The sequence below is a fragment of the Puma concolor genome, chromosome A1, assembly GCF_028749965.1.
Source record: "Puma concolor isolate L17-30 chromosome A1, mPumCon1.1.hap2, whole genome shotgun sequence".
Lineage (NCBI taxonomy): Eukaryota > Metazoa > Chordata > Mammalia > Carnivora > Felidae > Puma > Puma concolor.
In genome coordinates, this window is record NC_141667.1 from 231,965,539 (window position 1) to 231,978,653 (window position 13,115).

Genomic DNA, 13,115 nt, shown 5'->3' on the forward strand with positions numbered 1-13,115 from the left:
TAGGTTTCACTTTTCTATACAAGATAGCACGAGGGTTTTCCAAACGCTAAGTGCAGTGACCAACAATACCAGGAAAAAAAAAACAAGGGCAGAAATTCCAATTACTTTGATAAAATATTTCCTCATTAAATATTCAGTTCCTGAAAAATAGGACATTTGATATTCAGCTTGCCTATTTTTAGAAGGCATTAAGTCATGTCCCAATAATACAGCTCTAAAGACACAACCACCTAGACTGGAAATTTGCAACAGACAGAGGGCCTCTTCAACTTCAAGTTCCTAGCTGACTTTTACAGTCCCATTCGTCAGCTAGTCAAAAGAGCAAACTATTGAAGGAAATCTAGGTAAGTTTTACTGGTGGAAAAACAACAGAAAAAAACAGTAACAGTGTTCTGTAAAAACACCTATTTGAAAAGATCGTCTTATTGTAAATGTCTCCAAAACTGCAAGTACTTTTTTATCGATGCTATTGTTAGAAGATCACACAGACGGATTACCAGGAAATGTTAGGCAGTGTTAATCCAAAACTCACTAACGTGGGATTACTAGGGCAAATGTTTTTGGTGGGAAATAGTCTATAAAAGTGTGTGTCGTAAAATGTTTTTAAGTAACCAGTTTTTCTGATGACTGGAGCAGGAGAAATACTTAAGCAACGGTTAACAGTTGCCCTACCTACCAAGTGGGCCATAAAGTCAAGAAAAGGAGACAAAAGGTGGGGGGGGGGGGGGGCGACTTCAGTTAAGCGTCTGACTTCAGCTCAGACCATGATCTCATGGTTTGTGGGTTTGAGCCCCGTGTCAGGGTCTGTGCTGACAGCTCAGAGCCTAGAGCCTACTTCAGATTGTGCGTCTCCTTCTCCCTCTGCCTCTCCCCTGCTCTCTCTTTCTCTCTCAAAAATAAATAAACCTTAAAAATTAAAATTAAAAAAAAAGGAGACTCCTGTAGCGGGCACTGTTGACTGCCTACACAATATAGGAGCTTCCTCTTCCTTCTTCCTAAGAGACTTCTCATTTTGATTAAATTATTGAGCCCTTTAAATGGGCTCCAGGGTCAGAATTCGTTTGATCCCAACCAAAGCACTGAAATTCCCTGCAACCATTAATGGTCCAGGAGTTGGTACATGCCTAAAGTTGACCCCACCAACTGCGAGCAGACAAGATCCAACTAGAGACTGAAGATAAGCACTTACATTCCATGGTTAGAGAGCTTCTTCACTGCTGAACATAAGATATATATCCAGAAAGCCCTTTTTGCCTTGAAAATCAACAAAGGGAACCAGATTTAGGATGAACTAATGATGTATGTGGTTGCAGGATGCTGTGTACTAAGCATGAGAGAGACAGAACCAGCGTCCTCAATAACAGGCCAGAACCCCTACATCGGCCAACATAGACCTCACCTTCCAGTTACAGTAACGATATCTTCTTAATCCAGCATGCTAACTAATATAGTTTCTAATAACAGGGAGAAACAGCACATTAGCTTTGGAACTGGGAGAAAACAACTGGGAAGATCCAATGTTGCAGCCAGTGGGGCTCGTTGATACTTTATGCCTCTTTTAGTTCTAAGAATAATACCGGGTTCTTAAAGAATGTATAGAATCTCCTATGAGAAAACCATTTCTAAATAGATCTTGGCCACAGGACAGTTGCTATGCTAGATGGGTTACATTATATTTTGTTTGATTACTTGCCTGCATCCCAAGAGAAAGGAAGTATGGTAGAAGACACCACTATGGTAGAGCCCACATTTTCGTTTCGTTTTTGTTGGCAGGGGAAAGGGAGGGGAGGCACACCAAAGACCATGGATGTTAATTAACTACAAACATTGTGCAGCTTGTTGGCAACCGTTCAGCATTGTAAAAGCAGATGACACGGAATGCAGAAGGCTGACTGGTGCCTTACTCCTCTATCATGCCAGAGTTACGGGGGAAGGGCTGGACATTTCCTGAACTTGAACAAAAGACCAGCCTTTTGGCCCCAATTCCCTTAGCCGCAGTTCCTTACATACCCCGCTGCAGTGGGGCCCTCGGTACTCAGAGTAAGCTGCCGCTTGCCCATAGATGTTTTCAGCGACCTCGTAAAGAGGACGAGAGAAGCACATGCCCGTGGGACCACCTCCACAGAACACCAGGTCATCCATAACATAGTCTCCCCTTAATAAGACCAGTATCTTGGCTAGTGCAGAACCTGGAGCACCGGTTCGCAAAGGCCCTGGCAGTGAGTCAGTGGTGAGCATGAGGTAGTTATGAGCGTAAGCCAGAGCCAACAGAACCTGCCAGGGCTTTGGCTGCCTCTACATCTTATAAGCAGTGAAGCCGGACGGCAGAATTCATAGACCCAAGAGGTTTTGAAGAACAGGTTATGCTTTATTGCCTGCAAGGCAAACAAGGAGTTGGGCTAAACGGTCCTTTAAGAGGATTCTAGGAGGCAAAGATGGTGCACAACAGAGACTACTTTCACTCACGGGGTTTAAAAGTAAGTCAAAAGGAAAGCAATACTTGGGGTGCCTGGGTGGCTCAGTCGGTTAAGCGTCCGACTTCGGCTCGGCTCATGATCTCGCAGGTTGCGGGTTCAGGCCCCGTGTCGGGCTCTGTGCTGACAGCTCAGAGCCTGGAACCTGCTTCAGATTCCGTGTCTGCCCCTTCCACGCTCATGCTCTCTCTCTCTCAATAATAAATAAACGTTAAAAGAAATTTAAAAATTTAAGAAAAAATAAAAAGGAAAGCAGTACTTAACAGTTATTGATTACATCTAACTCAGGAAAAGGTGAAGTGCATTCCGTATCAAGGCACCACCAAGGTCCTTGCTAGATGGGGGAGGGAAAGAAAGTGAAACTATAAACTACCGGATTTGTTTCCCAGATGAGTGGCTTCCTGGATCGGAAGGGAGATACGAGGAGAGGGTTATACGGGCTTCAGAGAGATGGTTACAGCCCGGGCTTGCTGCCCAGGGTCACAGGTCTCTGGGTTTCTCTCCAGCCCTGGGAGAAGAGTGTGGCGTCTGCGCTCGGAACAGTGCACCGCACAGGACAGGGTCAGCTGTACTTGTCCCTCTCTCGAGGGACTTGGTCCTCCGGGAAACAGAAGACGACAGACTGACGAAGAGCTTCTGAGTCACAGTCGGAGAAACCACAGCCACCAGAACTTCTGGAGAGAAGGCAGCCCCCATAGTTCCAGGCTCTGAAGCCACAGGGTGAGGACAGACCCAGAGGAAGGCGACCGCCAGGGCGAAGAGTCCCGAAGGCCCAAGGAACGGCCGAGGGGCTGCGGTGTGCCACTCGTGGCTCCGGAGAGTCCAGACAGAACACAGGGAGCTGAACTGGGCCCAAACACAGGGCTGCAGGACATACTGGGAGAAGAGTGTCCTGGGGGCTCCCGCTCTTCGAGCGGCAGCAAACCCAAGCTGAATGAATTTGAGAATAAAGATGACCCTGGGCCGCTGAAACGCAGGATTTTCCCCTCACCCCTGCAGAGAGCGGAGAGCAGAGCCAGGCCAACCAGTGCAGGGTGAGAAGGAAATGACAACTCGCTCTTCTCGTTGCCCCTCCCCTCCTGCCCAGCCCCTCCAAGAATGGGGCCGGGAAAACGTATGAGCCCTCCTAGGCATGCCTGGCACAGGCTGGGGGCAGGGCGTCCTTGCCCGCGAGTCTCAGGACGGGTCTATGGGTCACGCGTTTTAGTCGGAGATAACAGAATCCACTCTGGCCAGTTTGGGCACAAAGTGCACTTATTAATGCATATAGTTGGCTGACAGAATTACTGGACAGTCTGAATAGAGAGGCTCGAGGCTGAGATCCCCAGGACAACCTCCAGATTTATACTCCAGAAATGGGTCGTCAAGGAGCTGGGGCCTCTGCCACCGTCAGGAAGTACCGTCTCGGCTGCCAGCCCCCAAAGGACTCCTCCTCTGTCATGACCTCTCAAGCCAAATGGACCACCAGGCACCGTCTCCTTCCCCATATGACTGAGTGCATCTGCCTAACGGAGCCCATCTCACTTGGCTGCTCTCTAGCAGCAAGAAAGGCCACACAACATGGAAGTTTCGTTGTTACTGTCCCTTTGCGGATTCTACATTGGGAAGGAGGGTCTTACATCGTTAAAAAAACAAAAAACAAAAAACAAAAAAAACACTTTCCAATGTCAAGGGAGTAGTCACCAAGTGTTGGCCAGCCACAAATGAGAAGGTAGGACTACCGTGCCTACCCAGCCCACATCCACCACGGGCTCAAAAGGTTTCTGAGACTCTGAACCCTAGAAACAACACGCCCAACGTAAGAAATAACAGAAACCCTCCATCTTTGAAGATACAAAGGCCACAACCGCTTTACCAACTTTCTCTTCCCTAAAGAACAAAAAACACATAATAATTAATCTGAAGCATTCAAATTAAAAGCCTGTCAACAGTCATGGTTCTCCTGAATTACAATTTAATTATCTTTCCTTTTCACCTTGAAAAAAAGCATTATTGTGATTATACACACAAATATCTGGGCCCGAATAGCTATGGAGCCTCTGATTAAGTGTCCCTCTTGCCTGGCCCATGTTTAAACGTGTGTACCCACGCACATAATCTGTCATCAGCTCCCACCCCCGGGCAATGTTACTGATTCATCTTCTTCCTGACAATCAAAATCACATCTGTAGCTAACCAGATCCATTAATAATAGTAATAACCCCTCTGGGTGTAGAGTTCTCAGAGTACTTATGTGCCCTCCCTTGGTCCCACAATTTATTATTCACCTTATTTTGCAGGTGAGGAAGAAGAAATAAGGAAGGGGTGAGTCATCAGTCTGAGGGCACTAGTAAGTGACAGAGCAGAAGCAAGAACCTCAAGGTTCCTCAGGCTCCTGTTCCAGGTCCTCCCGCCCCACCACACACTGTCTCGGGCTGCAAAACTCACTTGGGATCCATCAGTTACAGGACTCAGTGAAACAGAAGTTGAATCGCGCACGCGCGCGCGCACACACACACACACACACACACACACACACACACAAAGTCTAGTAAATCCTTACTTGTTTACAAGTGGAATACTAAGAGCCCAGCCAGCAGCGAAGTCTGGATATTTAAAAACGGTAGGATTTTCAGAAAAGGCATAATGGTGAATTATTGTAGATTCTTCATCATGTAATGCTTTTCCTAAAAACCATTCCTGTCAAATAAAGATATAAAATGTCATTTTCTTAAAAAGCCATTTCGTATAGGACCAAAAACAAAGTCACGTCATTAATTTTAGTTAATTAAATCCTCTGGGTGATAGAGAATTAGCACAGATTATTACTTTCTAAAGCATTTTAACAAAAATGCAATACTCTATGATAAGCAAGACGTCATAATCTTTACAAAGAGAGTAGCTTAGTATATTAACAGGATCAACGAAATGGCATCTTTATGCCATAAACATGTAGAAGTGGCATTTTATAGAAAATTCCACATCAAAATACTATTAAGGCAAAGAAAACAGTGTTCCTTTATGCCATACTGAGGTCTGCAAAGGAGAATCTGAAAAATCCCTTCCAGAATCAGTGCCTATTTTATTCATTTATTCATTCAATTAACATTTAACATTTATTCCACATCACGTGAGAACGCAGCTTATGCAATAGTGGGGGACACAGAAAATAAGTAAATAAAGCAGGTTCATTTGGTGACTGCGATGTGCTGTGATGAAAACAGAGTACCCAGGGACTTCCCGGCAAAGAAAGGGAAACCTCTCATGAGCTAACATCTGAACTGAGAGTAAATAATACCAAAGGGCCAGCTATGCACAAATCCAGGGAAGAGCCATCAAGGCAGTTAATACACAGTCCCAAGGTGAGAAAAGCTTGATTCCTTAGATAAAAAAGGAAGTCCAATGTGGCTGGAATACAGTGGGTATGGGGAAATATGGTATGAAAGACACAGTCAGGGGACAGCCGAGGGTGCGTTTTAGACGCCCGTGGAAAGCAACACAGACTTTACTCAAAGTGCGGTAGAAGACTTACACTTCTGGCCACAACAGAATAGCCTGGATCGGACCCGCTCTCCCACTGAGAGCAAGTATTAAAGCTGGAGAAAACACTTAAACCAAATAATCACGGGCATCGGAAAACAAAGACAGAGAGTAGATGAAGAAAAATATCCGAGAAAGAAGGGAAGCCCATGCATGGGAACCCCATAGTCACTCCCCCCATGGAATTTGCTGGTTCCCATAGCAGCCAATGGCACACAACAGAAGGCAGCAGCTGGGACCGTGCAGCCTGCTGGACTGAGACAGCGGTTGGGGCTGGAGGCTGCCAACAAGGTAGAGATTTAAGTGGATCCAGAGAAAGGAGTCCCAAATTCTGCATATGATTTCCCTTCAACTCCTAGGCTAAAAAAAAAAAAAAAAAAAAAAAAAGGAAAAACAAAGAAATAAACAAATAAACAAACAAAAACCAAGAGAAGAACCAAGTGGAAAGCAACAGTAGAGGGCCTAATTGCTGACCAAAAGCTCATGTGCAGGATCTGCTGGAAGAAAGGGATCTAGGAGTAAGGGCAATCTGTATAATAGACCTACCTAAACACGGTCTACAACCCGGAAAAATATTGCTCGTATGGAAAGGAATATCATCCACAGCCTCTTCAATTTTTCACATATGGTATCTAGCATTTAGGGAAAAACTACCACATGTGCCAAAAACACAGCACCAGAACAAAAACAGAGAGAAATGAGATGCACAGATAAATCAAATTCTTCAGTTATCAAAAAATAAGTAGTATTCACATATTTAAGGAAATAGATGAAAAGATAAAGAATTTTACCAAAGAGCTAGAATAAGAAACAAAAGTCAAATGGAAATTCTAAAACTGAACACTGCAACTGAAATTAGGAATTCAGAGGATATTAGACATAAGAGAAGGTAGGATTAGTGACCTGGAAGATAAGTCAGTAAAAAATATCCAGATTGATGTATAAAAAAGAAAACGAAAGGAGGACAATACAGAAAAGAGCATAAAAGCAATATGGGACAGAGTAAGAAGGTCTAAAACCCATGAAAAATTGGAAGACCAGAATAGGAGGAGAAATAGAATGAAACTGAGTCAACATTTGAAGGAATACAGCCTCAGAATCTTCTAAAACTAACAAGAGTCATCAAGCCGTAGATTCAAGAAGCTCCCTAAACACCAATAAAGATAAGTACAGAGGAGGCCACAGAAGGAGGTGGTCAAAAAAACCAAAGGTACAGAAAATCTTAAAAGTAGCTTGAGGGGAAAAGGGTGGACACATTTCTTTTAAAGGAACTAAAACAAGGCATATGGTTGAATTTGTAAGAGAAACAACAGAATGTGAAAGACAATAGAACAACGTCTTTACAGTGATAGAGGAAAATCACTGCCACCCTAAAATGCTGTATCAAGTGAAACTATCTTAGCTGGAGGTGGAGGCTTTTGAACAGGTGCGTGGTATGATCTGAATGAGAGGCGAGATTATCAGGATTATTAGGCTAGATTATTGAGATGCTAGCTTATTAGGATGGCAAGAGTAGAACCCAAGAGGCCAGTGAGGAGACCCTAATGATTGTCGAGGCAAGAGAGGATGGTAGCCTGGACCAGAGCAGTAGTATTAAATATGGAGAGAGGAGGAAAGAAAATGTATTTTGGAGGTAGACCCAATGGAATATGCCAACATGGGGTTGAGGGAAAAAGAGGAATCAATCACGAGCCCTAGGTTTTTTTTACAGGAGCCACGTGGATGGACCATGATGCCATTTCTGAGGTGAGGGAGACTGAAGGTGGGAGAGGTTTAAAAAGGGCATTAGAGTTCAGTTTTGCACATGTTGGATTTGAGATTCCGATGAGACAAGCGGAGGTATGAAGCAGGCAGTCTGACCCAGGAGCAGGCCACGCATGGCTCACTCCCTTGGTTCCTTCATATGCTGTTCAAAAGTGACCTGATCAGCAAGGTATTCCCTGAACATCCCATACGGAATAGTCAGCCCTACCCCATTCTATCCCGTATCGCTCGCATTCTGCTTTCTTCTTCTCCGCAGTTCTTATTACCACCTGACACGCTGTTTGCACTTTCGCTCCTTGCCCATCTCCCCCGTCACAAGATCATTCCCCTCCTTGTGGACACGGAAGCTGTCCATTTTGCTCACTGCTGTATCCCCACCAGCATACCTAACGCGTAATAAGTGCTCACCAGTTTTTGTTAAATGAATGGAGCAAGCCCAAGAAAGCTTCAAAAGGCAACTACCCTATTAAAGAAGCGAAAGTAATTAAACCAAACACCCTAAGTCCTAAATGCTTTGCATATTTTCTCTATTTCAACCATCACCACCTCACTCTCGGCTCCTTATCAGAAAAACGAGAGCAGGAGGGACACGGTGTTGTTTCTTCTGCTTATGGGTGTGTCCCCAGTACCTCCCAGGCTCTTGGTTTCAGTCAATTCAGCAACAGGTCCTAACTGAACACACGTAAGCCATCAACAAAACTGTGTGTGAAGGTTACAGAACTACATCAAGAGCTTCCTCCCGATGCTTTATGGAGATTTTAAGTCATCACTGGGCAAGAGGGATAATTATAAGGCAAATGGCTTTGGCTTAAGATAGAAAATTCGTGATCCTTTTTAAAAAATCAATACTATAGCACTTTATCAAACTGCTAAATGTTACCCAACGTGAAAATCATCACATTTAACCTACCCTGTCGATATAGCTTGTTTAAAGAAAATAAAACACTCCAGGAGATTTTCAGCACCTTTCTCACGAACCCTTCACTGTTATAATCTCCTGTTGCAAATACAATTTTATGCAGAACATGTTTCTATGTTTTAACTCCTAATGGCAGTGTCCAGCTATTATCTAGTATATAAGATTGTTTTCCAATATTTGGAAAGGGAGGAGATACTGTAAACTAATTTAAGGGAGAAATTAATATGGAATCTGTTGGAAAGGGCACTTCCCCTATCCTTCTTAATGATTTTCTTAATAGCTTCATAATAAAGACAATTATAATCAAGATAAACTGTAAAGGAATAACTCAGAGAATGTTCTATAAGTATCAGAGAAATACTCTTTACCAGCACCCTGGTTTCACCTCTATTAAAAAAAATGTCAAGACATTTCAGCAAATGCACGCTCACATTAAAAGCATACGGCAGGGAAAAAAAGAAAGAATCCAGCAAGACACAGAAATTTATAGAAATCACCTGGAAAGGCAGTTTAACAAAGATTAATTACTTTAATAAAGATCAAAATTTCTCATTTAAAATATTGTATAACAGCATAAATTTGCATAAGAATGACACAGATATGGAAGGGGAAAAGACATCAGAATCCAAAAAAAAAAAAAAAAAAAAAAAGGCTGATGCTCTAACATACGACATTAATTATTATTTTAATAGAGTTTATTTGTGTCACTAGCAAAGCCGGGTTGGCTTTATAGCTTTGTTTCTAAAATTTCAAATGGTAGGGGGAAAAAGCACACTGGTTTGAGCTAACTTAAACATTATGTAATCTTTATTTCCTAATGCTAGTTTCAAAAGAAATAAAGCATCCTAGATTTCTTTTTTAAAGGCTGAGTTCAGAAGAGAGGAGGAAAGCATCTCATTTTACCTCTGTTCTGTACTTGCTTTTCATGAACTTGCTTTGAACTTTTAAATTTATCCTTCCAATTTTCATTAAAAAGCACAGTGAGTCACCATCTTCTGCACAGAATTAGAGCTAGGGATAATGGAAAAATAATCTCCAGGTGAAATGAACACTAGGAGGAGATTAAAACTCCTATATCCTAAAAAACATTTGGGAGTTTTTCTCGAGTCAAAAGGAAACATAGCAGCCTAACAAATGTTTTACACGCAACATGGCCAAAGTACATGGATGCTGGTTAGCATCATCTGAAAAGACGGGATGAGATGCATTCGTAATTCTCTTCTCCTTCGAAGGATTTTTCTTTTTAACCCGACAACCTGCTCATTCAATTATGTCTGTATCTTCCCAGAAAGCAAAAGCACAAAAAGGAACCATAATGGACCCTTGAGGCTTTTAAAGAACATCGAAACCAGTGGTTCTGTTAAGGTAACAAACTTTCCAGTGTTTGAGAATGGTCACTGGTGCCCAACATCATTCATCGACATCAACGAACCAAGCAGACACCCAAGAAGCCACTTTTCCTTCCCCACACTCTCATTAAGCCTGATTTAGTTCGGGAGTGGGCACCAGAAGAGGGGTGGGGCAGGCATCCAGTGGTACCCCAAGGGCCCACTTCTGTTTATTCCAAGCTTAAAGATTCCACGTGGTGATCAGGGTAGAACCCGGGCTTCTCCAAGAGAACTGCAGACCTGATGACTCTCACCATGTCTCCAAGACATCCTCCTGAGACGCAACGGGGGCCATCAGGAAGGCGGCCATCACGGGGTTATTCAGCCATTCACAAATACTCACTGACCACCCATTACCTGTCAAATGCTCTGCTCAGTGCTAGCGACTTAGAAATAAACAAGAGCCAATTGCTACGTCGTATCTGCCCAGAATAAAACAAAACCTGACAATATGAAAGATACGGATATGGAAAGTCGCACTGAACTACTAACACAAGATGCCCCCCTTACCTCCAGACCTTCGCAACTTTTGTTCCCTCTGCTTAAAACACTCTCTTTCTCTCCTGTTAACTCTTACTGGTCCTACAGGACTCAGATTAAAGTTCACCTCCTGTCGTGACCCTTCCAGATTAGGCTGGATGCCCTGCTATATGCTTCTAACAGCACCCTAGGCTTCCCTGACTATAAGCCATCTCCCTTTTTATTGCTTCTTTAATGGCTTGTTTTCTCCCTGTCATTCTGTACCAGCCATGTCATCAGGATGTGCATCTGTCCTAGCCCCTGCTGTCATGGTGCTTGACACACAGTTGGCAACCAAGAAATATTCCCATCTAAAATAATACGTGGTCATCATTGACAAAGAGAAATAAGCAATTTAAACTTATTTCTTAACTCTGGGTTATAGCTTTTTAACTCTCTGAAATTGCCACCACCTATAAATAGATTGGTTTCATTTAAAAAGGGTTCCTTATAAGTTCTATCCCTCTGAAAGCGACAGAAACCTCAAAGAGAAATGATTCAACACTGCTTCGAGACAGTCAACTGTTATTTCATTCTTTCTCATTTTAAACTAGGTGGTTTTATTAGATTGGCAAACCTCTTAAAATTAAATCTTCTCTTAAGCATTTCTTCCAATAGATAAATACTGGTATTGAAATTGTATTCACCTTGGATGGGTCATATCTTCTGAGTGTTTCTAAGAGTTCTGGAATTTGTATTCTTGTCTCTTCTTCACAGAAGAAAATCCATGATGAATTTCTGCTATACGTTACAGAAAAGCTGACAAAGAGAAATAGGTTATGGTAATCACTTCTATAAAATGAGTTTATAATAAAGTTTAAAACCGACAAGCAGGATGAAAGACATAAAATGGCAAGAAATCTAGATTTTTCCCCTGTATTTTCCTTCAATGTACAGTTTCAAAAGCCAGATACTAATAGTTTATCAAACAGCTAGAATTCTTAAATTCTCTCTGTAACACCACCAGTCCAGAAGGGAGACAATTTTCAAATGTAACTATCAAATACATCAACATTTTATCTTTTAAGAAAGCAATATATTTAAAAATAGAAGCCATTCATGGTTAAAAGAATCAAGAAATCTGGGTAACGTAGTAGTCATAAAAAACAGAGTTCAAATTTTCTTGACTCTGAGGAAAAACACACTCAATAAGAGGAGTGAATGTTCAGGTGGAAACGTCAAACTTCACACATTTCAAATTAAACGTACTGTGGTAACAATGGAAGTATGGTCCATGCACCCTCCTGCTCAGACATCTGATGAAGAAGGAGGACTCTTGGGAGTTCCTGAAGAAACATTATCAAAGAGAAGAAATTAATAAAAGTACGATATGATCACTCTGATTAAAAAAAGAAAACACTTGGGGCGCCTGGGTGGCGCAGTCGGTTAAGCGTCCGACTTCAGACAGGTCACGATCTCGCGGTCCGTGAGTTCGAGCCCCACATCGGGCTCTGGGCTGATGGCTCAGAGCCCGGAGCCTGTTTCCGATTCTGTGTCTCCCTCTCTCTCTGCCCCTCCCCGTTCATGCTCTGTCTCTCTCTGTCCCAAAAATAAATAAAAAAAAAAAAAAAAAAAAAAGAAAACACTCAATTTCTAAATGCAGGTATTTTTAGAGACCTGACATTTTACTCTCCTAACTACTTTCTTTTTTCTTCTCTTCAGGAGCTACTAGAAATTAAGGATGTTGGCTGGATCCACACAATCTTTTGGTCATCCAGGCATAAAACAGTGCAGAGGGCCTCGAAGAAGGGTCTCCACTGGTACTGGAGCTGACCTGAAATTTGCAGACTCGCAAAGGCGACTGGGAGGGAAGAGCCCAGAAGCAACCAGGCATAACTCAGAGGCACAGAAACAGATTTCACTGTGTAGACATCACAGGTAGCAGATGGAAAATAAAACCCTTCAGCTGAACAAAAGAGTATATATAATATCCCGTTTATCTCATGTAAAAAAAAAAAAAAATTTAAGTGCCCTAAAAAAAGCTAAAACACCATGGTAAGGAAGAGTATTTCTAAATACTAGAAATATAATCCTTAAGTACTCAGTCGATGATAGTCACAATAGAATTTTAAAACTTACAAACACAGGAGGAACTAAGATTCAGAAATAAGACACAACTATGGTTAAATAAATATGCATAAACACCAAGAGAATCAGATTAATATGATTCAGGCTATGAATGTCAGCTTTGAAGTAAAGCACTATTCAAGATATTTCACGTTATCACAAGCCCAAAGTCAGCTATACGATACGCTTGAACACCACCCTTCCAACAAACTTTAGTATATTCTGTGTTTTATTCTATTTCCTGGTAACTGTTGCAGACAAAAGACTTACGTAGAAAAGAATTATTAAGAATAAATGCCTAAATATTGGAACTGTTACAACACTAATGTAGATTCCACACCAGCCTTTAAGTTCATATAAAGAATGGTTTTCAATATAAATACTTGGAATTATCAAATAAAGCTTCACTTATTTTGTGTAGTATTTATTTTAACTTTCATGTACAAATATGAAATGCAACAACAG

General features: G+C 42.1%; 1 protein-coding gene across 1 annotated transcript in view; it reads right to left on the reverse strand.

The window, feature by feature from the left end:
- The window catches only part of B3GLCT (beta 3-glucosyltransferase), a 121,403-nt gene that overhangs the window by 62,293 nt on the left and 45,995 nt on the right, over positions 1 to 13,115 (reverse strand). Inside the window, exons 6-8 of the mRNA XM_086717633.1 lie at positions 11,793 to 11,869; positions 11,231 to 11,342; positions 5,017 to 5,153 (exon numbers count right to left, since the gene is read on the reverse strand). Of these exons, the coding sequence (XP_086573759.1) occupies positions 5,017 to 5,153; positions 11,231 to 11,342; positions 11,793 to 11,869 (326 nt within the window). The remainder of the gene's footprint in view (positions 1 to 5,016; positions 5,154 to 11,230; positions 11,343 to 11,792; positions 11,870 to 13,115) is intronic.